We start from the raw sequence: 16,543 nt of genomic DNA on the forward strand, positions 1-16,543 counted from the left end.
CATGCATCACTTTGCATCTGTATTTTTTAGGCTAGCTGGGACCGGGCACGAGGCGTTGCACCTTGTGACCTTGATGGAGGCAGGATTTCTGCACTCAAGTGGCCAGGGAATGCAAGAGTCTGCGTTCAGGCTCGCTTCCTGTTCTTCCTCCCTCCTCCTTTCTTCCTTCCTCTTCATGGAAACAGAAGTCACTTGCACCCATCAGACTTTGGAGGTGGCGAGTCCTTAACTACACTGGCAGAGCACTTCTTGCTTGCAGGAATCAAGCAAACTGTGATTTAGTCAAACGTGATGTCCCATGTTCCCCGCCAGCCCAGCCGCTCACAGCCACGATCACAGGAAAGCTCTGGGATGGGTCCCAACACTGCCTCACTGTGCTCCATGCAGCAACAACATGAATGAATCACAGCTCCTGAACGTGACGCCCGGTTCCCAGCAACATACTTGGGATCAAAATATTTACGTTGCAAATGTGCAAGAAGAGGACCCAATTCACTCCCCAGCCTGGTCAGATAAAAAGGCCAACCTGGTCTTGCATCAGGCAAGTGGGTGGTGGGAGGACAAGAAAGCCGAAGGCAGAGACCAAGCCTGTGTTTCGCAGCCAGCCTCTGCCCAGCAAGGCTAAACTAAAGTCCTCTTCCACGGCAGTAAAACCCCCGCAGCTGTGAGCGCAGAGACTACGAGTCCCACAGTACAATGCTCCTGCCGGCGCTCAGCAGCCAGGTGACATGCAAGGGAGCATGCTGGGACCTGTAGTTTCCAGCCAGCTGCAAAGCACCATCCGTCTGTAAACACATCTTAAATTAAATAGATGCAAAGCCCCCAGCTCCTGGCAAGACGCCAGCGGTGGCGTCTTGTTGGAAGGCATTTGGCCAATTCTCATGTGTTGCATTAGCCCCTTTCTAAGAGGAGGCCAAGAGCCCACACCCTGCAAACCTCTCTGCAGCCGAGCTGCGCTCTGCCCTTGCTAAAGTAACATGTCTATGCAGACAGCAAGATCCTCCCAGAGCCCAGTTTTAGGCCTGGGTCCCCGGAGATGTAGGCTCTGTTCCTACCTCCGGTACCAACCCTCCTGCTTCTGCTTAGCGTCACCAAGCTGCTCTCTCTGGGAGCGAGACCCAGGACCCTCCACTGGCCCAGGCTTCAGATAAAGACGGCTCAATCCTGCGCTCCTGGAGGGGTAAAGGCCCTACTGAAGCAGTGGATTTGCAGGCAGCAAGAGGCAAGACAAGCCCTGTACCGGGGGTGCTTTCAGACAGAAAGCTGAGCAGCAACAGTGGGTAAAGCACCGCTGCGCTCCCACGCTCCCGGGGCAGGGGGTGACTATCCCCCCCTCGGCATCCAGCTGGGGGCAGATGCCAAAGAGGCAGCGCAGAGCCCCCACGCTCTTCCCCCACCAAAGCACCGCAGCCGTCCTCCCTGCCGTGCCGCTGCCGGCCGGGTGAGGAACTCCTCCTGCCCCGGCGGAGCGCGACCCCCCTTCCCCTTGCCTTCCCGCTCGCACCCCTCGCGCCAGGAAATCGCGGCGCCCGGCTGATGTCAGGAGGCATTACTTCACACAAAGGCCAGGCTTCCTGGCGGGGAAGGGGTGGGCGCAGCGCAGAGGAAGGGGAAGAGGAGCCCGGGGCAAAGGCAACCAGCACCTCCAGCTCCCGGCGTGCAGGAGGGACGGTGTCAGGAGAACAGCACGGCCCCTTCTCCTTTAACCGCCCTTGCGCTTGGGAAAGAGAGGAAACACCCTATTTCCTCGGGCCTTTCGCACAACCCCCAGCGACCGCATGTGGCCCTGCCTCGCAGGGCTGGGGCAGAGCGTGTACCCCTTTAAGGATCCGCAGAAAAAAGGGACCGGAGTTTATTTTAACTTGCTCTTGAAAATAAATCAATGCCACCTTCTCCATCTCGGCTGGACTGCGGCTGCTGTCGATCGTGGGAAAGCACGCTCCACCAGAGCACACGGACACGCGGCTTCGCTCCACGCTTCGTGCGGCTCAACGCCCAGCACGCGCCTGGGAGAAAAGCTGCTGCTGTGAAAGGCTCAAATGCCGGCAGCCCTCCGAGATGGGCACAGCCCCGCGCCCCCCACCTGCACCTCTCCAGCAAAACCAGCAAAGAAAACTGGGCTAACCCCTCAAGGCCACAAGCAGCAACAGGGGAGGGAGGAAGAGCAGGACTCGAAAGCCGCCTTACCGTATTTTAAGCCAGCAAACTGAGCAACGCGCACCTCTCTCCGTGCATGCTGCCTTCGGATCCTGGGGCTCAGCAGCAGCTTGACAAGGGCAGGGAAAGCCGGGCCCCAGCTTTGGCACCCAACTGCTGCCCACGTGCAGCTGCACCCATGCAAAGGGGGTCCCTGACTTCGCCCTCCTGAACCCCGGCAGAGCGCCTGTCTCAACTGCTTTCTTGCTGGAGCAACAGCAAGCCTCCCTGAACCCTAGCAGTGTTACCTGGCTAAACGCTCGTCACACTCAGATAGATATAGGTAAAAACAACGTATTTAAGACAAAGTCAATACAATCAGCAGCAGCTCTGACTTCCCATATTTCTCTCTCCAATCCCCTCCTCAAAACCAAGTATCCTTACGGCACATATCGCTTTGCCGTACCCACAGCCAGAACTTTGAAACAGCTCCCTGCTTCGCTGTGGCCCACTGCAATCTTTCCATCCCCTCCTCTACCTCCTGCATCCCCCTGTTCACCCCCCAACAGCAGAAGTCTCTTGCACACCAGTCCTGGGCTGGATTTCTCCTGTCTCCAGCTCATGGGCTCCTCCAGAGGCAAGAGCACTCAGGATCAGACAGACCAGCCGCGTGGGGCCCAGTGAAGAGTGGTGGGTGTAGGAGAGCTGCAGCATTTGGCTGATGTTGAGGAGGGGGAATCAATGACGGGGGAGCCTGGGAGGGTGCGATTGGGGTGAGTGTTTTGGATGCAGCCACCGCCAAGAAATAACAGCAAAGGACCAACCCCTGCTGTTGCTCTTTAACACGCTGACTTCTGCTCCTAGGAGGAGGCCTGTCACTGGTTTTTAATCTCGTCTGATTACAGACCAGCCTTTGACATTATTGATCTCGGGCCCCTGAAGTGTCATTTATCTTTCAGGTTTGACTGAGATTGGTGCCTGACAGCTCAGACCCCAGCCTGCTCCACCCTCTCAAGGAGCAAGAGGGGGGAGCCGCAGTGCTTGAGGACAGTTCTGCTGATCTGCGCAATCCATATTTGAGCCTCAGTTTCCAGCCCTGCATGGAAACGATTTCCATGCATGGCCTCTTCCCACGCGTGCCCTGCAGAGGCAGACAGGAGCCCAGCAGAGACCTCGGTGCTGGAGCCCGCAGAGCAGCTCTCTCYGGGCCCCACCGCTGCCATGGTGCCTCGCTGTTCAGGTCCCCAAGCAGGGCTGAGCATAAGCTGCAGCAGCCCTGAGGAAGTGTGATGGCAGCCGGAGCTGGCATTTGATCTCCTGACTCAAAAATGCAGCTCCTCACATCTCCAGCAGATCAGCAGGGCTTTGTCAGGCAGCCCAAGGTGCCTCCAGTGCCTGCTGCTTCCCTCTTCCAGTTTCATTACCCTCTTTTAAAGAGGATGCAGCAGAGACACAAAGGTTAAGGGAGGTGCCGAGGGCCACGCGGGGACCGGGGGGCCGCATCAGAGAGCAGGGTGTAGCAGAGAAGCCATTTCTAGCTGTGACCATACTGCCATTTTCTAGAGCAGAATGACCAGCAGTGGCTGCTCCTTGCTCCCCCCGTGCGTTTGCACCCACAAAGCTGCCTCGCTGCTAGTTCGGCTCTGCGGTAGCTTCTCCGCTACCTGCCTGCTAGCATGGCAGCACCTCCGAGTCAGCTCTCRATTTCTGCTTGACCTTCAAAATGTTAATGCCTGCTCCCTCCGCTGGGCAGAACAAGAGACAGGTTCCCTGGATACAAAGCAGCTGCCAGCCAGCAGAGCTGGGATTCGGGACGCCTGGGTCTGCCGCCCAACRGGCTTCTGTTCCCCTATTTCCTCCATCTTCCACCCCAGCCGACAGAAATTCTCAGCCTCCATCTTTTGGGAAACACAATGTTTTCCTCAAATTTCTGTGCTATGATTACCTAGCACAGGGGGGAGGGGGGAGCTCTCAGATGCTTCCTGTCTTTCTCTCTCCTACAAAGCTAGGCCTTGCATTTTGGGAAGGAGGAACATTCCCGAGGAATACTCCAGTGGGCATTTTTAACATGTAGATGAAGGTTTTGCCTGTTGCCGCGGTGCTGTTTATTAGATTACTGCAAAAGCACTTTGATAAATGGAGATTAGCCCTGTATGCATTCATAGGTGGGAACAGGAGCCAGCAGCCAACCTCGGGGAGAATCGAGGGCAGAAAGGCCTGGGTGGGGGCACCCGGCAGGGTCCCTGCTCAGCGAGGCACTGCAGCCGGCAGGGGCTACTCACGCGCTGAGACTCGGGGATGAGTATGCAAAACTTCAGACCTAGGGCTTGACGCTGCTGCACCCCTGGTGAGATCAAGCCTGGGTTCCCAGGCTCGCTTCCCGCGTGGCCACAGACTTTCTGAACGGCCTGGGGAAAGTCCCCCCACCTCAGTTTATCCTGGCTTTGGGGTAACACCTCGACTCCTCTGTGCTGATCGTAGGGTGCTGCAGAGACGAAGCTGCCCTGTTTCTTCCCCTGTTGTAAGGAAAACGCTACAAAATCCTTGGCTCGCGGACAGGCCCCGGTTCTAGCTGCTGTGCTCCCATCCCTGGGAGAGGTGTGCGTGGAGGGGGTGCTCTCTGCGGGGCCTGCAGACTCATTGCCAGCCCCCCCCCCCGCATGCCCTGTAGTACAGTTTGCCAGCAAAGCAGAAGCAGGAGAAAATCGACCCAGAAGATGCTCCCACTCCCCTGGGGAGGGTGGGCAGATCCTGCTCCCTGATTCCCCTACAACCAAACCACCTCCGATCCAAACGGGGCTCAGCCACCCAGCTACGACCGTGCAGCTGGCCGAAGAACGGCAGGAATTCTCTCCCGGATCCGGCCGCCCCCAGCACCGAGGGGGCCTAATGCAAGACCCGAGGGAAGCGAGGGAAGGGGGAGAGCGGCCCCCCTCCGCGGCGGGTCGGGGCCGGGGAGCCCGGCGGCGTATTTGCTGCGCTCCAGGCATTTGCGCGCGGCGCTGCGAGGGGCTTTCGCCGGCAGCGCCGGGCGCACCAGGACGGAGAACAAAGAGAGGCGCCCGCACCCCCAGCCCTTTGTCTGAGCGCCGAGGAGCTTCACCTGCGAGGAAAAGCAGCTCCCACCGAGGAGCCGGCAGCTTTGTGCGGAGCCCGACGGCGAGAGGGATGCGCCCCCCCCCCCACTTCCCACACTGGGAAGGGGATAATGAGCGCAAGGATGCGATCGCATTACCCTCTCTCCTTTTGCTACACACACAAACCCATTACAGCGTGCATCGCCCCCCCCCCCCTTTCCAGCAACAACCGCAACCAGGAGTAAAAACCATCACCACAAAAATATCAACCGACCCCCAGCGCGATCGATATTTGCCTGTGTGTGGCCGAGCACCAAACCCTGGAGCTCAGCTCCACTGACGGCAAAGCACCAGGACCGACTGCGAGGGAAGGGGGTGGGAGACTGGTTTCCAGGGGACAGGGTTTTAAAGCCGCACAATAACTGGCTCGAACGAGGATTTGGATTAGGCTGTTGTACAGCAAGGGAAACTGCCGACTCCATTAGGATACAGGGGATTTTCCTTCCCTTTTTTCTAAGTCTCCAGCTCTGGAATGAAGCTTCCAGGTCACCAAGACAGGAAAGGAGAATCAGGTGATGCCAAGCAAAGAGGGGATCATGCACACAGAGAGGTGGGTGGAGGGAGGAAAGGACAGAGCAGCCTTCCCTGAACCTCCAGCTCGTACAGTCAGCTGGTCTGACAACGTTTACTCATATTTCAGAGAGACACAGCCATCCGGAACGTCACTCCCTGCCAACTGCCTCATCTGGAGCCATCCACAGCTCGGTTGTTTCCAGTTCGCTCCAGAGATGGGCCCCCAAAACATCCACAAAACCAGGACTTGAGAAAGAAAAGGTAGGGGGGAAAAAAAACCCAAAGAACAGTGAAAGAGGTGGAAAAGAGATGGGGAGGAGGCAGAGAAATGACATTAATTCATGCTCAATTTTTTTTGCAATTCTGGTACAGCAAACAGATCACTCTGAATGTGAGGCCCTGCTCCAAGCTGGGAACTTTGCTCACATTACTGTCACAAGTGAATCACAAGACAGAAAAGGGACAAGCAGGATCCTCTAGCAAGAGTGGGCCAAAGCTGTCCTTATCAGAAAGGATGCAGGACCGTGAACCTCCTCCCCGCGTTCATCTGGGAGACATATGTAAAAACTGTCGTGTGCATCCCGGGTCTCACGCTTATAAATAACCATCTATCCCTCCATATCTGTGACCAGGCGTCTCTTTCTCCAGTTCCCAACGGTGCTGGCTTTTGCCCTCCTGAGTAAAGGAGAGTTGCCTGAACGAGCTCAGGGCTTACGACATGCCAAACTGCTCCTTCTGCCGAGGGCTGAGAAGGGCAGGACACCCCTCACCTGGTCCYGGGCATCCACACCTCCATGCTGGCTCTCACAGCAGCCACCCCATCTTCTCTACCCGCAAGCGGAGGCTCGATGCAGCAAACTGGGGACCTCAGCAAGGCGGCTTGGCAGCTCCGACTCCTCCGAGCCACCCCCCTTGCTCCAACCAAACCAGCATCTCCTGAGCCTACAGGCTGCTGATAAACGCAGACAGTTGACAAAGTCACTAGAGACCAGTCCAGATCTACAGTCTTTTATTTTTTTTTTGAAAAGGGAAAAGCAAGGCCAGACCAGATTCTGCCCCGGAGCCTGCGTGGCAAAGCAGAATCTGGCTCCAAGTGTTTATTTATAAATCTCTACATACATGTACATTTGAATTCTGACAGAATTAATTCTGGCATCCAGCTAATTCAAAGCATTCCTCCCCCATCACACTACTGTTGCAGGCCAGCCCAGCACAGAAGCTGATTATAAAATGCTGCACTAGCCAGGCATTTCTGCAAAGGCTTGTGCTATTGAGCATTCAGCCTTTCCTTGCTTGGCTATTTCATTGTTTCGGTGTCGATCCCTCCTCTCTTGCCCTGTGTCTCCTGGTTACTTTTGTCCCTGCTCTGGAAGCACTGCTGCTCTCAGCCCTATTTCAGCTTCAGATTAAAAAAAAAAAATTACATGAAATTAAAGAGAAGAAAAATTACCACCATGCACCAAGACTTCCAAGGGCTGTTTAAAAATAAACAGATAGGTAACATGCAAAAACCAGGCCAATATAGGCCCAGATCTGGGGACAGAAAACCTGCTGCCTCCCTCAGAAGCGCAACTAAGAAATCCCTGTGTGGTCACACGCTGTCCTCTCGAACAGAGAGGAGAGAGGTCAGGGCAGCCAGCAATGTAAGAGCCTCTTTATTCTTGGGCAGTTGCACGAATCTGATCACTTGTGCCCTTTGTGAGACATGGAAATGTGCCTTCTCCTCCCACCCCCTCCAACAGCCTCCGTTCTTCTCTCCCCTGCTCAGAAAGGGGCAGAGGCTCATCTGCATGACTCCTCGCAGCACAGCTCCAGAGGTGAAGAACAGAGCAGCAGAAAGGATGTGGCCCCCCTTCCGGCAAGACCTGGCTTGGGCCAGGCRCATGGGAGAGCTCGAGGACGGGGCTTTGCTGGAGCAACGGAGGGGAGGAGAAGGGAAGAACATTCCCRGGACTCACATATTCCTCAATGGACTCACCCGGGCTCCCACGTGTGAAGCAAAAGGCTGAGGAGTGGAGGGAAGCCAGGGGGTGTCACACTGCAAGTCAAGTCTTTCCTACTTTTTTCCTCTCCACCATGACCACAGGCTCCAGGAGAGCTGCACAAACCACACCTGCATGCCAGCATCTACATGACACTTACATAAATATCACGGGTTAGATTTAGACTAAACAAGGGTCTGGGCAAAGTTTATTACATTCTCATCACCAGCCAAAGCTGGGTTTATACCTGCTGGTTCAGAGACCAGACCAGAACACCCCTGTGCTAGCGGTGAATTAGAAGACACCACCACAGGGAGGGGTTCAAGGCAGAAAGTTCTCTGGCCAGGGCTGTCCGGTGCAGGTGTGCAAGGCTGGGCCTAGACATCCTCACCTGCAAAATACAGCTAACTGCTATATACTACAGTGGTGTTGCTGGGCTTTAACTTGTTGCCACTCCTTGCAAACAGCTGAAGGTCCTTGGATGAACCTCTCTCTTTCTCTTCCTTCCATCTCGCTCTTCTGCAGCGCTCTTCCATGCAGCATCTCCCATCGTGGGAAGAGAGCATTCCCCGCTGCAGCCCCTGCCCTCCCTGGCTGCTGACTCCTACCTCCGCTTTATCAGCTCCATCTCTTCCATCCAAGCCTCTTCCCTCCCAAAGGCATTAAGTTGCCTCCCTGTGCCCCCCATCTCTGTTGTCATCTCTCAGATGACTCTGTATAGAAGAATTGTGGCTGCGGGTTTAGAACAAGCAACCACAGGCAACCCGATGAGTTAAGGGCAAGGAAAATGCCCAGGCTTAGCAGAAAAGCAGCAGGAAAAGCCCTTAATCCAAACCCCAGGGAGGCAGGAGACTGTTCCAGTTCAGCCGAAGATCTGGGAGCACTAAGACACCCACAGCTGTTTTTCTAGCAAACCCGGATGGGTTTGTACCAGTGTGGCTTGGCCCCCCGAGATCTCTCAAGGGCAGCACAGGTTGCTATCGGTTGAACGTAAATTCTCTGCTGTCCCTGACAACAAAGCACAGCAAAGCTTGACAGATCGATGGCGGCGAACAGCATGGAGCTAGAAAGCAAGGCTAGGTGGGTGCTGGGATTTCTGCGACTGCCCAAGGCCTGAGAAGTCATTATTCATCAAGGCAGTTTGACCAACTGACAGCGTCCCAGGGCACAATAATCAGTCACATTTAGCAGCCTGGCGCTGGAGCTGCAAGGCCCCTGGGCAGGAACAAGGGGCATCGGCAAAGCTGGGGGAGGAAGAGACCGGGTCTAAACTGATGGGGGAGGAGAAAAGGGCTGGAGGTTCACTTCCAGGGGTGCTGGAAGATGGAGGGAGCAGGGGGAATTTGACTGCACCAGCCCAGCTTCATAGGACCTAGTGCCAAAATTAGTGGGGAGGGCTAGGTATGTTCAAAGAGCACCGTGGGGAACACCTGCCAGGTGCCARCCCACACTACCTACAGTCACGAGAGCTAAATTACACCAGAAAACTTCAGCATACACACTCACACTGCCGCCAACRAACTGCATGCCGCGCTTCTCATAAACAAGTCATCTGGAAAATAAGCAAGCCCGTAAAAATCCAGCCCATCGCAAGTTACCAAACCTGTTTCAGAGTAAAACAACGTACAGCAGCTCAAGCCAGGAGCCTGGCAGCGGAGCAGACCCCAGTCTCCCCAGCACTGCGGCTCCCTAGCTCTCTGCTTAACATCTTTAGCATAGATGCCAGTGGGAAGATGTGACATGGGACTTTTTCAAACAAGAAGGTGTCTCTGGTGTCAGAGCCATCTATCAAAGAAAAACTAGTGGCATTTTCCCTCTAGAGACCTAGACTTTCTGAACTCAACAGCAATCAGCTGGACAGCTAGAAAAAGCCAGTGGCCATCTCTGCACTGGGACTGGTAGCCAGTGCTGGCAAAGGGCCAGAGTTCCAGGTCCAGGCCTGGGATTCATCTCTCTGTGCTTCTACCAAGTGCTCGCCTCTCCTTTCTCCCATACTTTAGGAAGCACCTGATCTGAGCTTATTTGGGGGACTGCAAAGAAAGCCCAAACCCACTGCAGGCCAGATGCACCCAGAAACCCAATCCCTGTCCCCCCGGATTTGCCAAACAGGTGCTGCTCCATGGATGGAGCCGCACTCTGCTCCTGCACRATGGCAGAAGGCCCCCAAATGTTTTCCCACAGGACTCACCCCCACAGCATGCTTTGCACATTTGCTCCCTCTTCTTAACACTCAGAAATATTGGAGATGCTCAGAGCACAGAGGAATTTTCTCTCGGCTTTATACAAAGGTGCAGTAAACAAGGGGAAAGCTATCTCCATCCCTTGGAGCAACAGCGAAGGGGAAGCAGAGCCCCTAGCACCCTCTCCACTAGTGGCATCCTCAGCTCCGTAAGCAACCGTGTCCAATACAAAGAGGGGGTTAACACAGTGGTAACATCCAGCAAATGTTTGGGTGAGCCCCTTTTGCATATCTTTGCTGCTTTCTGACCTGCCCGCTAATCCCAGCAATGTATTCCTTCCCCCCATCTTTGGATGAAGCGGGGTGGGGGGGGGAAGTAGTAACATATCAACCTTAAGTCGGAATAACTTTCTTTTTCAACCTTGGAAGCAGATTCCCCCATGCCTGGGAATACCAGGCAGGAGGCACATGTCTCTGGCAGGAAAGGCAAAGATGGAAGAAAAAACGTTTCATTTTGAGACCTTGACACAAATAAAACCTCCAGAAGCAGAAAAAGAGGGTGGGTTGTTGGCTTTTTTTTTTCCTCTCTCTCTCTCTCTCTCTCTCCCCTCTAAGCGCTACAAAAACAGGAAACAAAGGAGAAAACATCTCACAAGGGGGAAGGGGAGGTAAGCGTTTTATACGCCCACGAAAGAAAGATTAACCACATACTTTATTTACTGTTTGTACTATGGTTGCACCTTTGAGTTCATCCAATCCTGAGTCAAGGCTGTGTGGGTTTGTGCAGCACCTACCACTGAAAGGTCTCTCTCCCCCGAAACAACCCAAGCACAAGCCTCCACTTTGGGTAACTACTCCATGGACACCCTGCCGCCTCCTACGCCAACCTGCTTCCAGCATCTTTGGGCCGGCAAGAGATCTCCTGCCCAAATTGCTGGCTTACAGCTGACAAAGCAATAGGTCTGTCCCCAAACTGTTTCGAGTCCCTTTGCCCCCTCAAATCGGTCTGCAAGTAGCAGGTGAGATGCCCTCCAAGGTGGACTGGCAGCAGGGCTGCTGTAATAAGCACTAGAAAGGGGCAGTTTGCAGACTCCCACCCCTCCTCTGGGCTCCGGGGGTCACCTCCGTCGCTGGGCTGGTCTCGCCCACCGTAACGCCCACAAATCCCCCACGCCACATACCAGGCGGAGGATCAGGCTCCTAGCCTCCAAACTTTGACTCATTTCTCAATTAAGAGCTTCCCGAACAGGAGCTCCAGAGACACGCACGGAACAAATCTCTCATGACCATTTGCTCCCGGGGCCTCCTCCAGATCTCACAAGCCCAACGTTACTCATTCGCCCCCGTCACACTAATCTCCCCAGCCCGGCATTTCTCGCCAGCCCCAGCCTTCTGGCAATGTGGGGGCTTGCCGCATGCGGCAGTCCTTCCCCAGGACGCTCAATGAGCATATTCACCCGCGTCGGATGAGCAAGCAGCCAGGAATCCCAGGCCTGACTCCTGCGCGCAGGGAGCCGCCGCTGGCTGAGCGCGCGCAGGACGGTACATGCACGCAGCCTAATTGGGGAGCCGACACGGCCGCATTCCTCTCCGGGACCGGCTCACGCGGCTCGGCAAGGGGTGGATTTTAACCAGAGCCCTGCCCAAGGCCACACAGCRAGCGAAGGGGAGAGCTGGCAACTCGTCGGTGGTTTTTCTTTCCCTATTCCAGCCGGTTTGCAGAGAAACTGCTTGAATTGCAGGGGAATCCTGCAGGTATACCGTCCTCCAGCTTCGAGCTGTCCTCCGTTATCCCAGCACCTAACCTAACCGCGAGCACCGACCTTAACCGCGAGCCCAGTGAGAAGAGACAAGCTTATTACTGCACAGAAGRGAAACTAAGATAACAGCCATGGAGGTGCTAAGGGATTTGGCCAAGGTCACGCAGTAAGTCTGCAGCTCTACTATAYGGCCCGACACCTTTGGTGCCCGGCCACGTCTCCTACGATTTCACACCAGGGCCAAAATTCAGCCTAGCCGGTAGTAGTTACGTGCCAGGCCATTAGTGGCGCGTATCCACAAGGAGCAGCGAACATCCAGCCATAACAACGGCAACAACAACAAMAAAAATGCAGGGAGAGCGGGAATAGATGAGATCAAAGTGTCCTGGAAAAGGACCTGGAAAAATACTTTAGGTCCCTGGCTAACACTCCCGGGAAATACACACACAGGCAAGCCTGTCCCAGCCCCACAGAGTCCTCCCGGGGTGGCTCTCCACCCTGGCAGAGAGAGACAAAAATGACTTCCTATAAATAGAAGCAGAAAAGTGCTTCTCAAAAAGCCTGGCTGGGTCTTTCCCCTTCCAGGGTGTGTGGTGGAGCTGCTGGCACCTCTGCGGAGGTCTCTGGTTTTCCCCCAAAAAGCCTGGAGAGGAAAATAACCTTCCTGTTAGCTCACACTGGCTCCTCACTGCACAGAGCCACCTCCCCCCCTCCCAGGCCTGGCCATCCAATTGGAAAGTAATTATACTGCAATTTTTATTTATGACTCTTTTTTTTATTGCTAAATGGTGACTCATTTTGGCAACATTAAAATACACAGGAAATCATCCCCATTTTACAGTAATCACCATTCAATTCATTGTTAAATATTTATTCGGCAGACTAGCGCTGGGCCTCTTCCTAAGGGTCTAACCAAGAGCCTTGGGGCAGCCGGGAGGGGACGCGATGGCTGGAGGAGGCCAGCGGGTTACAACAGGGCTGCCTGCGGGGCGGTTAAATGCCCGCCAATAATTTCAGGGTCTAAAGCCAGGGGTGAAAGCTCCTGCCAGATGGTCCAGCCACAAGCAAAATACAGGCTTACTTTCCCCCCACGCCAGCGCCRTGCCCCACACTGCTTTTGGGATGGCGCAGGCCTGCACACCCTCTCCTTAGAAAACCCCATTATTTGGCCAAAACCCAATCCTGAGTCCCCACGAGCAAGAGGTCCTGCTTCCCCCCCCCTGCGCAGGGGGGAGGCTGGGAATACGCTGTCTAACGCCAAGCTCTCCCAGGCTCAGACCTCACTGGGAGGAATGGGAAGGCTCACGCCAGGCTTCGGCAGAGGCGAGGAAGGCAGTGGGAAGAGGCAGCAGGCTGACATTCCCGAGCCTTACAATGGCTGGGGTCCATGTCCTCACGGCATGGCTTTGTTGCCCCCGGGAGCGAGCTGCCTGAAACCAGATTTCAGGGCGATTCAACCTCCAAAGCAGGCAGCTCTTCCATCTTGCCCCCCCGTCCGGCACCCCCCAGCCTGCCCTTGCTCAGCACCCAGAAGAGGACGAGGCCCTGGGAAGGAAAGGCTCCGGAGCAGAGGACACAGTCAAGCTGCTCTCTCTGCCACTGGTTTTTAGCATGTTTCTCTTAAAGCCATCAGCTGACCCTGCTYTGAATCACAGTGGGGCTGTACCCAGGCAGGAACCGGGGGAAACTGCTCCTCAAAATCCCCTCCGCTCTGCAGACTTTACCTACATTGCGCTCGGACCTCTACCCTTCCCCGCTYAGCCGCATCAGCGAGACACTGCAAACGAACCGAGCGGATGCAGGTCCTACGGCTGAACGACTTCAGACGGCTCCCAGCCCCGACCCCCCTTCCCTGCGGGAACCCTTCCCCCACAGGGCAGGGAGGGCCGGGAGAACAAAACCCCCCGCCGCCGCCTCCGTCACCGTTTAGCAAACGCTGGTTTTCCCCATCTCTCCCTGACAGAGCTGTAATCTAACATGTCTGCTGCTGCTTACTTCCTCCTTTCTACCCCAGCGCCGCCGAGGGCATTGGCAAGGCACGGGGAGCAGGTCGTTACGTCAAAGGGTTAGCTGCAGGAGCAGCGAGGAGGAGCAGCACCAGGGTGCATGTTGTGTAGGCCCTACACAAACGCAGGCCTCTCAAAAAGAGCCAATGAAACCCGCACGGCACGATACCGAGCGGTGGATCCAGGCGAAGGAGGGAGAAAACACCTAGGCGAGCTCAGGCTGCCACTATCAGACACCGCATCGCGCTCCCTAGCAGGGACCCGCCACGCTCTGYTGAGGCTCCTTCCCAACCTGACCGCTCCGGCGGTGGGGAACCTCTTGAACCCCTTTCCGGCCGAGTCTGACAGCAGGCTGTGCTTGGCAGCAGTCTCAGCTTTGGGGGGGGGGAGGCAGGCAGGGAGACGGGCTGCAGCRCCGGATGGGATTTTAACCCATCACAGAAGCCTGGAAATTTCCCGAGAGGCAGCTCTCGAGCGCTATCGCCAGCAGCCCCCCACCCGCCCCGGGGCGCTGCCCGGGGCCCAGCAGGCGTGCCCCGCTCCCGTCCCGCAGCGGGCGCGAGACTGCAGAACCACTTGGCAGGGCCCCGCCGACCCGCAACGGCGCAGATGCGCTGGCTGCTCTGACGGCTCCTCGGGGCAGAGACCCTCTGCGCTGCAACCTCGCGTGGCAGCCACAACGCCTACCCGCGGTGAGCCCAGAGCGGAGGGAAAAGGGAGGACGAGCAAGACCAAAGGGGATCGACTTACCCTGATCTCATTGCGGCGGATCTCCACGTCACAAACCGAGTGTCCCTGGTGGGCCCCGCTGTAGTAGCAGCAGAACTGGCACACGGCCACTTGCTCGGCTTCGCAGTGGTACAGGCGGTAGGCATTGTGCTGGGGGCAGCTCCAGGCCCGCACGTCGTCCGCCTCCACCAGGAGGTGCCCACGGGCCGTGGAGGGCTGCTGCAGGTGGGTCTGGACGTGGGACTGGCAGCACGGGGCCTCACACCTCAAGCAGATCTTCTGGGCCGGCAGCGGGGGGCCGCGGCGGCAAAAGACGCAATGCAAGACGGAGGGGGGCTTCTCCAGGTTGAGGGAGTTGAACTTTTCCACGATGTTGGTCAGCTTCAAGTTCTTCTCCAGGTTGGGTTTCTGGTTGTACGCCTGGTTGCACTCGGGACACCGCACCAAGCCCGACTCCTTGGCCCAAGCCTCCCCGATGCAGCCCCGGCAGAAGTTGTGCTTACAAGGAAGCTGAACGGGCTCCACAAAGACATGCAGGCAAATGGGGCAGATGAGCTCCTCTTCGAAACAGTTCTTCCAATTCTCGGCCATTTCTGCTGGCAGGATCTGGCGACTTTCCCCCCTTCTAATCTTTCAGTTTGGTCTACAGATGGACACCGGGGTCTTTTCTCCCTGCAACAGGAAGTCTCGGGGTGAATCGCTGTTCCCCCCCCGCCCTTTAGCGCAAATAATAAATAAAAACCACAACAGATTTTAAAATTAAGAATAAAATAAACCACAGAGCAGCAGTCTAGGAATCCCAGAAAAGAAAACACACCATCCATGTCATTTCATTAAAAAGAAAAACAACGCAGTCAAAAAAAAAGACGTAATAGCCTAGGATTTACAACCCGAAGTCTTAACAACCCTTAAAAACAATTTGTTTCTTTTGATCCCAGAAGGTGAATCGAAACTTACCAAAGGTTGAAGAAAATCCATACAAAATCCAGTAGCGGAGTCCAAGTTCCATATAAACCTCCTAAATTTAGCGCTCCGGATTTGATTTTTCTTTTCGTAGGTTTGCAACTGACATTCAATATTTTAAAGGGACTTTTGTCCCCCACCAACCCRGCTAACAGCTGAGAGAACAGACTCGCTCAGATTTTTTTTTTTTTTTTAATTATTTCTCCTCCCTTTCTCCCTGACGGGAGTTCAGAATTAAGAGTCTTTTAAAGGAAACAGATCAAAGGGTTAAGATCCAAAACGGGAAAAGGAGGAAGATTAAAAAAAATAATAATAATAGCAACGATGACGGTGATGAAAAACTGAATTCTCTCAACGGCCCCGAAGATTTGCTTCTAACCCGGCAGAGCAGAGGGAAAAAAGAAAAAAAGGGGAAAAAAAGACAAGACAGAAGAAAAAAAATGGGAAGAATAAAACCTCTCGCCTGCTTCAAAATTGCGAGGTCTTGAATGGGAGAGCTCCGAGGGAAGACAGGCCAATCATTCAGATGAAATTCCAGCCCCGAGCCCAAAGCAACCCTCCCAATCTCTCCCTCCGTTCATAAATAGGAATGAAAAAGAAAATGGGTTTCGCAGAGGGAGGGAGGGAGGGAGGGAGAAGGGGGGGGGGAGGAAGAGAATTTAAATCCTATGAACCAAAAATCAACCTGCTCTAAATTCTCACGAGGGGTTGGGTCCTCTTCAGGAAAAAAAAAAGGGGGGGGGTGTTTAAAAAAAGAAAAAAGCCGATCTAGTCTAGTTTCATTCCCGCTCCGGAGGGATCCCGAGCGCAGGGAGCGAGGAAGGAGCCCCCGAGGGGAACAATGCGGGGGGCGCCGCGGCCCGGGCTGGCGGCGGGCGAGCCGGCCCCCAGCGCAGCGCGCAGCGATCTCGGAGCGGCCCCTTCCCCCGCGGCTCCGGCCCCTCGCCGTCCGCCCTCGGACATGAACGCGGCTCCTCCTGCCGGATCCGGCCGGGGAAGGGGGTAGAAGGAAGGAAGGAAGGGAGCGAGCGAGCGAGCGGGCGGCGGGCGGGCGACTCCCGCAGAGCCGAGTCAGCCCTCAGCCATTTTGAGCCGTGCCCGACTCGAAAGCGGAGATCTGAGGTGCGGGGAGAAAGGC

At 55.4% G+C, this 16,543-nt stretch overlaps 1 protein-coding gene across 1 annotated transcript in view; it reads right to left on the bottom strand.

The window, feature by feature from the left end:
- TRIM8 (tripartite motif containing 8) overlaps positions 1-16,018 on the bottom strand; it is a 37,618-nt gene extending 21,600 nt beyond the window's left edge. Inside the window, exons 1-2 of the mRNA XM_026069759.1 lie at positions 15,400-16,018; positions 14,464-15,114 (exon numbers count right to left, since the gene is read on the bottom strand). Of these exons, the coding sequence (XP_025925544.1) occupies positions 14,464-15,033 (570 nt within the window). The 5' untranslated portion in view covers positions 15,034-15,114; positions 15,400-16,018. The remainder of the gene's footprint in view (positions 1-14,463; positions 15,115-15,399) is intronic.
- Positions 16,019-16,543: the final 525 nt, after the last annotated feature.

This window comes from Apteryx rowi, unplaced genomic scaffold (genome assembly GCF_003343035.1).
Source record: "Apteryx rowi isolate R43461 unplaced genomic scaffold, aptRow1 scaffold_3, whole genome shotgun sequence".
Taxonomy (NCBI): Eukaryota; Metazoa; Chordata; class Aves; order Apterygiformes; family Apterygidae; genus Apteryx; species Apteryx rowi.